The 15,530-nt window shown below is 47.8% G+C and overlaps 1 protein-coding gene across 1 annotated transcript; it reads right to left on the reverse strand.

Annotated features, from left to right (window-relative positions):
- Positions 1–878: 878 nt before the first annotated feature.
- On the reverse strand, positions 879–14,324 carry ELP6 (elongator acetyltransferase complex subunit 6). Its single transcript, XM_084755116.1, has 7 exons — positions 13,925–14,324; positions 12,133–12,211; positions 7,818–7,888; positions 6,355–6,476; positions 4,438–4,639; positions 3,375–3,521; positions 879–1,405 (listed from the first exon to the last, which is right to left on the reverse strand). The coding sequence occupies exons 1-7, from the start codon at positions 13,976–13,978 to the stop codon at positions 1,277–1,279; spliced, it is 804 nt and encodes a 267-aa protein (XP_084611242.1). The 5' UTR covers positions 13,979–14,324; the 3' UTR covers positions 879–1,276.
- Positions 14,325–15,530: the final 1,206 nt, after the last annotated feature.

Here is a 15,530-nt window from a genome sequence, read left to right on the forward strand (position 1 = left end):
TTTTACTAGTAGCATAATTTATATGTAAAAAAACAATGCACTAATTTTTTTTAAAACAATGCACTAATTTTAAGAGAACACCTCTTGTGTTCCCTGAGGTGACCTTTGCTAAGAAGCCAGGTGGGACCAGTGGTCATCCCAAGGTGATAAATAAGTACTGTCTCCTTTTTGCATGGTGACACACACCTTTAATCTCAGCACTCTAGAGGTGGAGGCAAGTGGACTTCTGTGAGCTTGAGACCAGCCTGGTCTACATACTGAGTTCCAGAACAGTCAGGCAAGGTCTCAAACTGCCCTCCAACACACACACACACACACACACACACACACACACACACACACACACACACACGTTCCAAGAACTCCCTGAGTTCCAGAACAGTCAGGCAAGGTCTCAAACTGCCCTCCAACACACACACACACACACACACACACACACACACACACACACACAGGTTCCAAGAACTCCCTCCTCTTGTCCTCACTGTCTTTGAAGGAGAATTAGCAGCCACTCACCAAGGCCCTTCCAGCCAGGCAGCAAAGACGTGTCCTTAACTCTTTTCGTCAAGGCCCCATGTGACCAAGGCCCTGGTACCATGCCCTTGATGGCTAGGACTCTAGCATATGGCCAAGCTGCAGAAACAGAAGAAGGTTTACACCTGCAGTGGATGGGGGGGCAGAGACACCTGCCCTGGGGTCCCCATGAATGCAGGCCAGCAGGTGGCTTTGGAGTCCAGCTCCAGGTCAATTAGCCACAGCCCTCTCTAAGTCTCCAAAGTCCTTACCTCCTATCCAAGCCCATTTTCCAAGGCAAGCCTGGACTTCAAGGAGAAAAATCCCTTTGCAAAATGGAAATGAAACATAATAAAGACAGGAAGCCTGGTGTGGGAACCGTCTTTATTCAGCCATCATTATCCTGGTTGTCAGCCAGGATGCCTGCCAGGCAGGACAACTTCCTGACTGCCTCGTCCTACCTGCAGGGGCTCTTGACGGCACAACCTCCAAAAACAGGCAGTTGAGGCTGAAGTCACATGGGACGCTCCAAAGGACCGAGGGGGTCACCATGCAGCTTCTCTCAGCAGAGGCCTGCGCAGATTCTTCACTGTACTTCCTGAACAGAGCCCAGGGGAACAAAGGTGCTCATGCCCGATGGCTCCACTGCATCCTCCCTGTCACAGAGGAGCTGCAGTCCAGCCTGAAGGCCCATGCCTGCTCAGTTGCTTTATCGTCCACATCTAAAACTGTCCCAAGTCACTTTAGTTGTCCCCAAATCAGGTCACAGAACAGCAGAAGACATTCCTTTGGCAAAAAAGGACACATTCTTATCCTGTATCTTGTATTGGTAAGTGAGACTTCGGTCCCGCTGGGCTGGGGGCTGTGATGACTTCCTCCAGAGGATGCTCAGCTGAGGAGAGAAAGGGGGGCATAAAGGAAGGGGCAGCCACCAAATACCTGCTCCACACTCCACTGTGAATCCCACAGGGCTTCCTGGCCACTTTCCACTGAGGCTTCTATGGTAGCTCAGGTAAATATGCCATATGGTAATGGGACCAATTTCTACAATATACATTACCAGAGGCAAACATTATCAAGGTTTACCTCTCCATTATAGCAGCTGCACTGAGCCCTTCTCATAGGAAAGTAAAGGATGAAAAAGTTCCCCAGAGAAAGCAGGATTAGTATTTCCCTATGGTAAGTTTTCCCCTCCCCTTCCCTGCCTCCCTCACCCCACCCCCACCCCACCGCCGTCTTTTTTTTTACTTTGTTCTTTTTGGTTTTTTGAGACAGGGTTTCTCTGTGTAGCCTTGGCTGTCCTGGATTCACTCTGTAGACCAGGCTGGCCTAGAAATCAGAGATCGACCTGCCTCTGCCTCCCGAGTGCTGGGGTTACGGGCATGACAAGCGTGCACTACCACAGCTCGCTTACTCTGCCCTCTTTCTGTTGTTGTTTTGAGACAGCTGTGCTATGTAGACCAGGCGGGTCACAAACTCATGGGGAGCTTCCTCCTTCTACTTCCAGAGTACTGGCATGTGTCACCAGTCCCTTCCCTCCTTCTCTTCCTATTTTGTTTTATTTTTCAGTACTAGGGTTTGAACTTGGGGCCCTGTACATGCTAATCAAGTGCTCTAACACTGAGCTATATATACATCACCAACAACTCTTTAGGCTTTAAACAAATTGTTATTCTTATTTAATATGTATGAGTGTGTGTTTACCTGCATGTGTCCCATGTGAATGCTTGGTGGCCATGAAAGCCAGAAGAGGCCATTAGATCCCCTGGAACTGTGAGCCACTATGTGGTGCTGGCAACTAAACCTGGGTCTCCTAAAAGACCAGCGAATGCTCGTAACTGCTGAGCCATCTCTCCAGTTCTTCAGTCTTTTTCTTTAGTCTTTTTTCTAAGCATGGCTTTGTGCTTATTAACTAGACTGATTTTGAAAATCAACACACTAGCTGGGTGGTGGTGGCACACACCTTTGGTCCCAGCACTCAGGAGGCAGAGGCAAGCGGATCTCTGAGTTCAAGACCAGCCTAGTCTACAGGGTGAGTTGCAGGACAGACAGGGATGCACAGAGAAACCTTGTCTCAAAAAATAACAAAACAGGGGCTGGAGAGATGGCTCAGAAGTTAAGAGCATTGGCTATTCTCCCAAAGGTCCTGAGTTCAATTCCCAGCAACCACATGGTGGCTCACAACCATCTTTAATGAGATCTGGTGCCCTCTTCTGGACTGCAGGCACACATGGGGGCAGAATACTGTATAAATGATAAATAAATAAAATCTTTAAAACAAAACAGAACAAAGTCGGGGGACAACTTGTCGGAGTCACTCTCTTCTTTCACCAAATACAACTCAAGAAGTCAGACCTCGCGGCAAGCGCTTTACCTGCTGAGCCACCTTGCCAGCCACCAAGTCTTTATTTTTAAAGGAACAATGTTGGGCTGGAGAGATGGCTCAGAGGTTAAGAGCACTGGATGGTTTTCCAGGGGTCCTGAGTTCAATTCCCAGCAACCACATGGTAGCTCACAACCATCTCACTATAGTGAGATCTGGAGCCCTCTTCTGGCCTACATGCAGGTAGAATACTGTATAAATAATAAATTAATTAATTAAAAAAGCAAAATAAAGGAACAATGTTGAATAGAAAATGCAAATACTGCTATAGTATAAGAATGGAATTCTGCTATCACTTGATAGTATCGCTGTAATCCATTCTAGAGAACTGTCTCCTCTTCAGAACACCACTTTGGCCACAAATGAGAGCACCAGGAAAGACCGTTTCCTGCTCTAGGAGTCTGTGGACCACGTGGAGTAGGGCACTGACTCATGTTCACATCCAAGGTTTCCCCCAGGGCTCAGCCTGGGCACCTACCTGCCCATGCACATCCTTGCAGAATCCAGTGGCCAGGCCCTCAGCCCGGAGGATCAGGTGGCTTTGATGACTGAGGCCATTCAGCAGGATGTCGTTCTCCTCATCCTCGGCGTCACTGCTGTCATGCACAAGGGCTACTACATTTCCCTGCGTCAGACACAAGATGGATGCCAGTGTGAGAGGACACCAGGCTCTCAGCGTCTCCACAGCTCAGTCCTGAATGTCCTCACAGACCACCCTCCTCGATGCTGCTACACCAGCTTCTTCATAGAAAAGACCCCTAAGGGGCTCCGGGGCTCTAATTCGATCATCTGCTGCACTTTCACCAGCAAGTCCAACCTAAGCTTCCAACTCAATTCCTCTAAAAGCCAGCTCATCCTGGGAACTCGAACCCCAGACCTCAGAGAGTGGGAGGGAAAGGGCTCCTGAAGGTTGCCTGTGGCACGTTCACACCTCCACGACCAAATTATGTAGTTTAAAATCTCATTTAGCTGGGCAGTGGACGCCCCCCCTTTAACTCCAGCACTAGGGGGGCAGAGACATGAGGATCTCTGTGAGTGTGAGGCCAGCCTGGTCTACAAAGCCAGTCCAGGACAACCAGGGCTATACAGAGAAACCCTGTCTCAAAAACAAACAAACAAAAAATGTTTCTCATTGTGTTTGATTTATATACATCCAGTCTTCTGGATGTATATATCTTCTTAAATGTTTTTATTAGCTTGTGTAGGAGGATGGGAAAGGTCAGAGGGCAATTTTGTGAGTGTGTTCTCTCCTTTCACCTTATGTTGTGAGCTGCTATGTGGGTGCTGTGTGGTTGCTGGGAATTGAACTCAGGACCTCTGGAAGAGCAGCCAATGCTCTTAACCACTGAGCCATCTCTCCAGCCCCCACACAGGTTTATTATTTAGCAGTGCCAAGTAGAGTAAAGCAGAACGGGTGGAACAAAGAACTTCAAGGTCTACCAGAGGAAAGCTGAACGCAACCAAACAGACTGCGGGAGCGCAGCATACAATCTGGGATCTCAGAGACCGCGGCAGAGTGCCGTCAGCAGGCTCACTGGTACCTTCAGTTCGCAGCACACCGTGGCTCTGCAGTACTGCATGAAGTCCAGCACGGCCACTGGCCCCACGCCCAGGCTCAGCAGCACGCTGAGGTTGTCCACCAACAGCACAGGGTACTTCCATGCAGTCTCCCCACTGTCCACAGGCTTCAGGGTGGCCTGTACAAACTCATACAGCGACCGTAAGTTCCCTGCGCTGGCCTCCCTGGAAACACAGGAAAAAGTGTCCAGAGCTTTGTTCAGTCACACTCTACCAATGTGGTAGGATGGTTTTATTTTATTGTGAGACAGTGTCTCATGAACCCCAGGCTGGCCTTGAACTCACTACATAGCCAAGGGTGACCTTGATTTTCTGATCTTCCTACTCCCATATCCTGGGTGCTTCCTCGCATGCATGACACTTGGTTTGACGGAGTGCTGGGTGTCGTGCACAGTAGGCACAAGCACTATCAACTGAGCTACAGCCCCAGCTCTTCTCCTCTTTTCATAGAGTGACACTTTAGAACTAACTCAGAAGTCATTATCCCATAGTTTCTACCTCCCAAGTGCTAGGATTACGGGCATGTACTGCCATGCCCAGCTCTACAGATGTTTATCTGGGACAAAGTGGCACCAAAGAAGGCTGGAGAAGGCAAAGAACTGCACAATAGTCTTTGGCAATCTGGAAAAATAAACACACACACACAAAAAAAAAAAAATTTTTTTTTTTTTTGGTTTTTCGAGACAGGGTGTCTCTATGTAGCCTTGGCTGTCCTAGACTCACTTTGTAAACCAGACTGGCCTCGAACTCACTGCGATCCACCTGCCTCTGCCTCCCAAGTGCTGGGATTAAAGGCGTGCGCCACCACACCCCGGCTTGACACAAATAAATTTTACTGTACTCTAATTCAAGTATTTTGTAAGGCCTACTGGGTAAAATTTAGGGGCTATAAAAAAATGGACAAACCAGGCTGGATGTGGTGGCACACGCCTTTAATCCTAGCACTTGGAGGCAGAGGCAGGAAAATCGCAAGGCCAGCTTGGTCTACAAAGTGAGTCCAGTACAGCCAAATTAGGTAGTTTAAAATCTCATTTAGCTGGGCAGTGAGTGCATGCTTTTAACCCCAGCACTCAGGAAGCAGAGGTGGGTGGATCTCTGAGCTCAAGGCCAGTCTGGTCTACAAAGTAAGCTCCAGTACGGCCAGGGCTACACAGAGAAACCCTGTCTCAAAAAACCAAAATTAATAACAGTAATAGTAATAATAATAATAATAATAATAATAATAATAATAATAATAATAGTAATAAAACAACCATACAGAGCTGTGGCATCTGGAAGAACAAGTCAGAATGGACATGTAAAAGAGGTCTCCCCTGGAGATCCGGAGCTGCTAGAGGAATTAAACAGCAATTCAAGTGTCTTGGTAAGGGGTGGCGGTCTATGGGCTAATGGTATAACGCAGAACAGACACATGGTAACTAAGCCACCTCTACTTTCCTTGGGGATGTTGCAAGCTGTCATTTCCCAGCAGTGGGAGGAGGAATGGAGCGCCGTGCCCAGAGCAACCACCCTCACCCTTGGCATTGGGCTATCCTCGCTAATAAGTGCACAGCTCCCCACACACCAGGATCAGGTATAACCAGCCCCTGCAGGCAGGCAATAAAACCAAGGCCAGGGTGCTAGGGACTATGTCCCGTCCCTGACACTGCATTCTAGCCACTGCAGAGGGGTATATCCGAAAAAGTAGGGCAGTGAGGAGAGCTCTTCCACAGACTCCTTTATGAAAGCGAAAGAAGAGCAGCCAGTTAGGGGCTGATGTTCAGAAAGGCTGAGGAGCACAGCATAGCCTGTCCATCCTGTGATGATGAAAACGAGATGGCAACAATTCGGATACCATTGTTAAAGAGTCACAGACAGAGAGGTAGGCCTGCAGCTCTGACCTGAGAAACTGCAGAGGGTGCGGCTCCTGGTCCTGAGCATGGAGGAGGATGTCCGCAGAGGACTTGAGGCCCTCCAGGAACACAAGCTGCCCGCGCTCCCGTGCTGCTGTCAGGCTGACACCCTAAGCGTGACCAAAAACACCAAAACAAAACGGGGTGAATTACTGTGCCCCGTGGGGAACCTTTCGGAGAAACCACACACTGAGTGATAAGAGGGCACAAGACACATTCCAAACCCTGAGCATGTTTGTGACAAGGGTATCCCAAGCAGGCCTTGACTCAAAACATAGTACAGCATGACCTTGACTTTCTGTTTCCTGAGGTAGCCCTGGCTGTCTCAGAGCTCAATCTGTAGACTGCCTGCCTCACTTCCTGAATGCTAAGATTATTTTACTTTTTATTTATGTGTATGTGTCTGCGCATGCAAGTACAGCTGCCTCAGGAGGTTGTAAGCTACCTGTTGGGGGTGCTGGGAACCTACCTCAGATCCTCTGCAACAGCACTAAGTACCCTTAACCACTGAGCCTCCTCTGCGGTCCCAACCCTGAACTTTTGTTCTCCTGCCCCTACCTCCTGAGTGCTGGGATGAATGGTGTATGCCACCGGTGTGTGCACTCCTGGGCATCAAAACTAAGGATTAGGGGGCTGGAGAGATGGCTCAGAGGTTAAGAGCCCTGTCTGCTCTTCCAAAGGTCCTGAGTTCAATTCCCAGCAACCAAACGGTGGCTCACAACCATCTATAATGTGATCTGATGCCCTCTTTAGGTCTGTAGGTGTACATGTAAGCAGAGCACTGCATACATAATAAATAAATCTTAAAACAAACAAACAAACAAAAAACAACCTAAGGATTGGTACATGCTAGGTGAGATGCCTTTTTTGTTGTTGTTGTTGTTCTTTTTTGAGACAGTGTCTTACAACTCAGCCCTGGCTGTCCTAGAACCCTCTATATAGACTAGACTGGCCTTGATCTTACAGACACTCACCTGCCTCTGCCTCTCGAATGCTGGGATTAAAGCCGCGTGCCATCACACTCAGCCTTAACCGACCACACTCAGTAGAGGGGTTTGAGTCACTGACATCTACGAACACTAGGTCTGGTTCTCTATATTTTCAGTAAGATATGCCCAGGTTCTGATTTAGCCCTTTAGATAATGGGCTCAGGGTCCCAAGATTTCTTCAGTCCCTCCGCTGCTATGTTCTCCGCAACTCAGAAAAGCCCAGCCTCAACTAGGCAGTGGTGGCGCACACCTCTGATGCCAGCCCCCGGGAGGCAGAGGCAGGTGCATCTCTGAGCTCAAGGCCAGCCTGGTCTACAGAGCCAGTTCCAGGACAGCCAGGGCTACACAGAGAAATTTGGCCTAGACAAAGAAAGAAAAAGAAAAAGAGAAACCCCAGTCTCAGCCCATGGGTGACACATGCTCTTTTGAAGGGATGTCACCACAGAGGACTCAAATACTCACCAGCTTCTGTCCCACAATATTGTAGTGGCTGAAAGACTGGACAAGTGCCACAAAGCAGACTTTACAATTAGCTAGAAAACAAAACAAAAATCCTCTGCTTACAACCAGACACAAATACTTCATTCCCCTGGAGACAGGAGCGGTGGGGTAGGTCTAGATGACACCCAGAGGCTTGGGCCCTGATACACTTGTGCTTGAGTTCAGTCTAAGGTGGCCCTCCGCCCTCTCTTTATTTTGAGACAGAGTCTCACGTAGCACATGCTGGTCTTCAACTCCCTATATAACCCAGGATGCCCTTCGACTCTATGTTTTGTTTTGTTTTTCGAGACAGGGTGTCTCTGTGCAGGCCTGGCTGTCCTGAAATTCACACCGTAGCCCAGCTGGCCTGGAACTCAGAGATCTATCTGCCTGCCTCTGCCTCCTGGGTGCTGGGACTACAGGCTTGTGCCACTAACACCCACTAGCCTTGAACTCTAACTCCTGGGTGCCAGATGACTAGCACGAGCTACCACATTTGGGGTTATATGGTGCTGGAAAATTCAACCCTGGACTTCATGTACATTAAGCAAACACTCTGCAAACTGAGCTACAACCCCAAGCCCCTAAGATACAGTGAAAAAAATATTATTGTGTGTGTGTGAGATGTGTACGTAGCAGTCAGAGAACAAGTCTGTGCAGTTGGTTCTCTCCTTCCACTCACGCAGGTTCCAAATACTGAACTCAGGCTGCCACGCTTGTGTGACAAGTACTTTACCCACTGAACCATCTTACCAAGCCAAAATGTACTTTTTCTATTTTGTTTTCTAGTACTGGAGATTAAAACCAGTTCTACCACTAAGTTATATCCCCATCTTTTGTTTGGTTATTACATTTACTTAACTATCTATCTATCTATCTATCTATCTATCTATCTATCTATCTATCATCTATCTATCAATCATCTACCTTTTTTATCTATCTTTTATATATCATCTATTTATCTATTAATCTTTATCATCTATCTATCATCTATCTATTATTTATCATTTATCTGTTTATCATCTATTCATTTGTTACCTATTAATATCTATCTATCTATCTACCTACTTATTATCTATCATCTATTGTCAGAGACATAAAGACAAGTTGTAGAGGCTTTGCTTGACAAAGTTCCAAAGATCTCAGGCTGATCACCACTGCCCCTACATATTATCTATGGTCCAGGTCTAATTTTGCCTAAAAACTACTTTGAAATTACCTTTTCTCTCTCTCTCTCTTTTTTTTTTTTTTGTTGTTTGTTTGTTTGTTTGTTTTTGTTTTTCGAGACAGGGTTTCTGAGTGTAGCCTTGGCTGGGCTGGACTCACTTTGTAGACCAGCCTGGCCTCGAACTCACAGTGATCCACCTGCCTCTGCCTCCCAAGTGCTGGGATTACAGGTGTGCGCCACCACGCCCGGCTACCTTTTCTCTTAAAACTGCCTTTCTCTCTGCTTCTCACTTTAACTGTGAGTTCATCCCTAATGAAATATATACTGGAAAACTTTTTCCCACAGAGGATGTTGAAAGAAGGCATCTGGCCAAAGGCTTGAGATAATAAGGGTTTTGGCTCGGACTATTGTGAGTAGCCAGGCAGAAACTGCAATTCTCCTACTGCTGAACCACCAAGACCTTCTCTTTTCTCATCCCAAAGCTATCTATAAATCTATCTGTCTATCACCTATTTATCTATTCCAATCTATCTACCTACCTGCCTGTCTAACTGCAGGGAAGATGGGACGTTCACTTGTACCATGGTGTAAATATGGATGACAGAGGACAACCTGTGTTCATGTTTGTATGACTCCTGTGTGTATGTGTACAGGCCAAAGATCATGCTCAATTGCTGTCCATCTTATTTCTAAGACAGGCTCACTGGCCAGGCTGGCCGGCTACTGAGCTCCCAGGAATCTCCCCGACTCTACCCCTGTCCCCCTAGTGCTGTGGCTACAGATCTGCACATCCTGCTTTTCTGAAGAGCTGGAGATCTGAGCTCAGGTCCTCATGTATGCACGATTAGGACTTTACCAAATGCATTCCCTCTGCAGCTCCTAGGTTCTTAACTTTGTTCTGTTGTAAATTGTGGCTCTTTTCTCACTTTATTGTGTGTTTACTGTTTATATATAGGAATGCAATAGATAAATAGTCTTAAATGACCCAGAATTAAACTTCAAGAAACTCAAGGTATTTAACTGAGCTTTATTCATTCTAATAATTTATCCATAGACAGGGTTTCTCTGTCTAACAGTCCTGGCTGTCCTGGATTCACTCTGTAGACCAGGCTGGGCTCCAGCTCACAGAGATCCACCTGCCTCTGCCTCCCGATCTCTGGGACTAAAGGCGTGCACCACCACATCTGACAACCCACAGATTATTTTGCTTTTCTATGCTGACAATCACATCATCTGAAAAAAAAATTACTTCAAAGCTGTACATTACTATAACCAGGCATGCCAGAGGTCCGCCGCATTGTCATGGCTGGCAGAGTGTATCCTCAAGGAAAAGTTAATGAAGAATGAGTCTTGTAGCCGAGTGCAGTGGCGCACGCCTGTAATCCCAGCACTTGGGGAGGCAGAGGCAGGCGGCTCTCTGTGAGTTCGAGGCCAGCCTGGTCTACAGAGTGAGTCTAGGACAGCCAAGGCTACACAGAGAAACCCTGTCTTGGTGAAAGAAGGAAGAGGAAGAGGAGGAGGGGAAGGAGGAAGAGGAGGAGGAAGAGGAGAAAAACCTAAAAAGCAGGGCTGGAGAGATGGTTCAGTGGTTGAGAGCACTGGCTGCTCTTCCAAAGGACCCGGGTCCAATTCCCAGCACCCACATGGCAGCTCACAGCTGTCTGTAACTCCAGTTCCAGGGGTTTTTGACACCTTCATACCAACGCACATAGAATATAATTAAATAAATTATTTAAAAAAAAAAAAAACTAAAAAGTCCTAGACTGCCTAACAGCTGCTGTGTTAAACCCAAGACTCCTCAGCTCTAACAACTTCCCACTTGTCCATCCGAGCTAAGGATGTTGCTAAGTTGATAAAATATTTCCCTAGTATTCATGAGGCACCGAGTTGGATCCCCAGCGCTGAGTAAAGCCATGGATGGCACACACTTGTATTTCAAGAGGTGGAGAAAGAAGGACCTGAAATTCTGGGTCATCCTCAGCTACAAAGCAAGTTCAAAGGCTAGCATGGGCTACAGGAGACTCGCAGTAATAGCACCACCAAAAAAATGGATGGAGGGAGAGACTTTTCTTTTTCTTTTTTTTTTTTTTTTTTTTTTTGGTTTTTCGAGACAGGGTTTCTCTGTGTAGCCTTGGCTGTCCTGGACTCACTTTGTAGACCAGGCTGGCCTTGAACTCACAGCCATCCGCCTGCCTCTGCCTCCCGAGTGCTGGGATTAAAGGCGCGCGCCACCACGCCCGGCGGGAGAGACTTTTCTAACCTATTTCTAAATGTAAACTGCAGTGGCCATCTTCTTTAGGAAATGTCTATTTCAGCGACAAAGGTTAACAGCGTTGGGGGGGGGAGGGTCTGAGACTTAAGCACAGAACAACTAAGAAACAGCTGGGCCAGGACGCCGCCTCAGGGAGGTGGCGGCTACCACACAGCGGATGGAGAAGGGAAGGTGGAACGTAGACCTGATGGTCACATGGCGTTCTTCGGCAGGTGTAACTACGCTCCAGGAACCAGCACCTAACAGAACAGCTGTTATTACCCAAACACCACAGCCAAGGCACGTCAATGCTCTTCCCACTGCTTCCGGAGGGTTTTCCTTCTCTGTTTTCTTCGCCACTCTGAGTTTCCTTTTCTTGGTTTGTTTGTTTGTTTATTGGTTGTTGTTGTTGTTGTTGTTTTTCTTTTTTTTCCCCCAAGACAGGGGTTTCTCTGTGTAGCCCTGACTATTCTGGAAACTGGCTTTGCAGACCAGTCTGGCCTTGAACTCAAAGATCCACCTGCCTCTACCTCCCAAGTGCTAGGATTAAAGCTGTGCACTACCATGATTGGCTTTTTTTTTTTTTTAGAAAGGGTTTCTCTGTGTAGTCTTGGCCATCCTGGACTCACTTTGTAGACCAGGCTGGCCTCGAACTCACAGAGATCTGCCTGCCTCTGCCTCCCAAGTGCTGGGATTACAGGTGTGCACCACCACACCCAGCATACTTACCTTTGTTTTAGTTTGAAGTAACAGATGAGCCACTATATAGGTGCTGGAAATTGAACCTGTGACCTCTGGGAGAATAGCCAGTGCTCTTAACCACTGAGCCATCTCTCCAGAGCTGGGTTTCCTTGTCTATAGCATTGGGAGTTACATACCTTTGAGGTAGAAGGACAGGAAGTGATGCACAAGAAAGCTGCCATCTGTCTTGGCATCACAGAGTAGAGTCAGTTTCCCCTGAAAGTTAAGAAGAACATATGGTAAATTAAACACCCTGTGAAGAGGTGAAGCCCCAGGAGGGAATTAAATCAGTTATATAAAGTTCTACGCTTGGAACAGCTACTTGTCAATGATTTGAGACAAGGTTTCTGTGTAGCCTTGGCTGTCCTGGACTCACTTTGTAGACCAGGCTGGCCTCTGTGGCCAAGGCTACACAGAGAAACCCCATTTCCAAACAAAACACAATACAGGCGCCCTCTTGCCTACCTGGCTTTGACACATGTTCTGTTTGTTTTTTCGAGACAGGGTTTCTCTGTATAACCACCGACTGTTCTGGAACCCACTTTGTAGACCTGGCTGACCTCAGACTCACAGAGATCTGTCTGTGAGTGCGGCACCACTCCCAGCTTGACAAATTCCACTTTATCCACTGTGCTATCCCCTGGCCCCATTCTTGACAAAGATCTTGGTTCAAGCTGCACTCTCAGCACTATGATCCCTGGAAAGCCCTTATAGAGATGGTTGTCTGGAGCTGGGCGTGGTGGCGCACGCCTTTAATCCCAGCACTTGGAGGCAGAGGCAGGTGGATCGCTGTGAGTTCGAGGCCAGCCTGGTCTACAAAGCAAGTCTAGGACAGCCAAGGCTACACAGAGAAACCCTGTCTCAAAAAAAAACAAAAAACAAAAAACACCAAAAAAAAGTGGTTGTCTGCATTGTCTAGCTACCTGCTCCAGCCATTTCTAGTTCTGTAAGTAATGGGCAACATTAGGATTAGGCAAATGTGACTAATGTCTCTGGGTTCCAGTTGTTCCCCACTCCACACACACACATATAAAATGCCAAATCACACTGCCTGGCTTTGAAGCACCTTCCTCATCCATAGTGGTTATTGCTTGTTGTCAATGGGGATCCTGGGAAAAGCCCTAGCAACTCACAAAGCAGCCATAGATAACCCGAGGCTTAGACAGACAAGAACTGTTGGGCAAATCAAACCTATTCAAAGTTACAATTTGTCTTGCACCATAGGGGTTATAAAAGGCTTCTCACACATGGTATATAGACTAAAACGGATAGAGCCAGAGCCAGATGCAGTGGCGCACGCCTTCAACCCCAGCACTTGGGAGGCAGAGGCTGGCGAATCTCTGAATTCGAGGCCAGCCTGGTCTACAAAGAGTCTAGGACAGCCAAGAGTATACAGAAAAAGTGTCTCAAAAACAAACAAAAAAAGCAACCCCCACAAAAAATGTTTAAGACTTTGTGGTTCCTTGGACAGTGAGGAGGCTGAGGAAAAGAGAGTGGACGGGCTACGCTGAAGGCTTAACGCAATCAGATGTTGACCTGTGTACAGTTCAGAACTAGGAAGAGTGGAAACAGTTATCAAGCAACCTGCAGAATGTTCCAGGGTGGAGGGAGACTCAGGGTGCAGGTAAGAGGCTCTCCTCTCGGGCTTGCTCTGAAACCACCTCTGGCGCCAGGGTGGTACGGAGTACAATGGTTCCTGGGGGCTGAAAACGGCACGCAAGAACCCTATGAACACAAAAGACCGTCCAGAAAGCCCTCTTCTATAAGCCCAGGCATTGAACCAAGGCCTAGGAGAGGCCTCTCCAGACTACAACTCCCAGGTACCCTGCGTTGACGGCAGACGCGCCTGCCCCACCGCGGGGCATCCCGGATGCAATCTTCCCGCACGCTCCCGGCACCCGCCCTCTTCCGGGCCGCGCGACATCGTACCTGCTCGGGCCTGTCTGGGGTGGCGCTGAGAAGGTTGTTGAGTTCCGGGAACATTGTGAACTGGGATTAAAAAGTATGGGTCTACGGAGAGAATGAAGGCCAAAGAACAACACCCACGAGACAGTACTCGAGCGGGAGAAGGTGCGCATGCGTGATCCCGGTACGCGTCAGCCAATCAGACTTGGGCCTGTGATGATGCTGCGCAAGCGCGTGAGCAAGTCCTGGCGCTGCCGAGCCGTAGAGGGATCTCTAATTAATGCAATGAACTAGGCTCAAGAGTTGCGGATCCACGTGGTCCCGGAGCTCCCGCACAGCATCGCGGGAGCCAGTGCACGAGCTTCCTCTTTTCATTGGGCCCTGCTTTCCCCGCACCTCTGGGTCTTAGTCTCCCTACATGGCTGTAGAAGGCTTCCTCGTGTATTGCACACAAACTAGGACTGAATCCTTGGAACACATTATAGGGAAAATGCTGGCGGGGTCTTTGCAAAAAGCAGAACACAAAACTTAATGGCGCAGAATTACATCCTGAGAAGTTTTGTGCATAAAAGCAAAAGCCAGGTGGCTAAAGAGATAGCTCAGGTATTAAACGCTCTTGTTTCGGAGGGCCAAATTTTGTTCTCAGCACTCGCACTGGGTTGCTCATCTTGTAACTCCAGGGGCCCCCACGCCCCCTTCTGGCCTCTGCAGCACCTTCCCACACACAGCATACACAAACTTTTAAGGGGGTTCAGCAGATTCTAGCGGACCTTTATTTGATTCTTAATATCCACCTGGCCACTTATAACCCTCTGACACTGAAGTCCCAGGGAATCTGATACCTTCAGACTTCCAAGGGCACCAGGCATAAAAGAGGTGCACACATACATGCAGTCAAAGCATTTTAAGTGAGCAAGGCCCTTCCTTGGCCTTCTGCTAAAAAAAAAAAAAAAAAAAAAAAAAAAAGGCAGTGAAAGAAAGCTTGCCTAGAGCCAGGCGTGGTGGCGCACGCCTTTAATCCCAGCACTGGGGAGGTAGAGGCAGACGGATCAAGACCAGCCTGGTCTACAAAGTGAATCCAGAACAGCCAAGGCTACACAGAGAAGCTGTCTAGAGAAAAACAAACAAATAAATAAACAAACAAAATAAAAAAACAGTTTGGCTCCGGAGTCCAGTCTGTGTCTCTGACCGATCAATCTTTGTTCAGCGTTCAATAAACTTCCATCAGCCTGAGACTGATGTCCGAGTGATCAGTGAGCGGCTAATCTTGTACTATAACACTGTTGGGGGGAAAAAAGGGAGAAGAAAAATAATGGAACATAAGGCAGTGGAGGTGGCGCAGGCCTGTAATCCCAGCACTCGGGAGGCAGAGGCAGGTGGATCTCTGTGAGTTCTAGGTCAGCCTGGTCTACAAACTGAGTCCAGGATAGCCCAGGCTACACAGAGAAACCCTGTCTCGAAAAAAAAAATCCTAGACTCGGGAGGCAGAAACAGGCAGATCTCTTGAGTTCGAGGCCAGCCTGGTCTACATATCTAGTTCCAAGACAGCAAGGGCTACACAAAGAAACCCTGTTTTGAAAAAACTAACTAAATAAAATAATGGAATATACATACATAAACATCCAGGTGG

This window comes from Acomys minous, assembly GCF_964271855.1.
Source record: "Acomys minous genome assembly, chromosome: 13".
Classification (NCBI taxonomy): Eukaryota; Metazoa; Chordata; class Mammalia; order Rodentia; family Muridae; genus Acomys; species Acomys minous.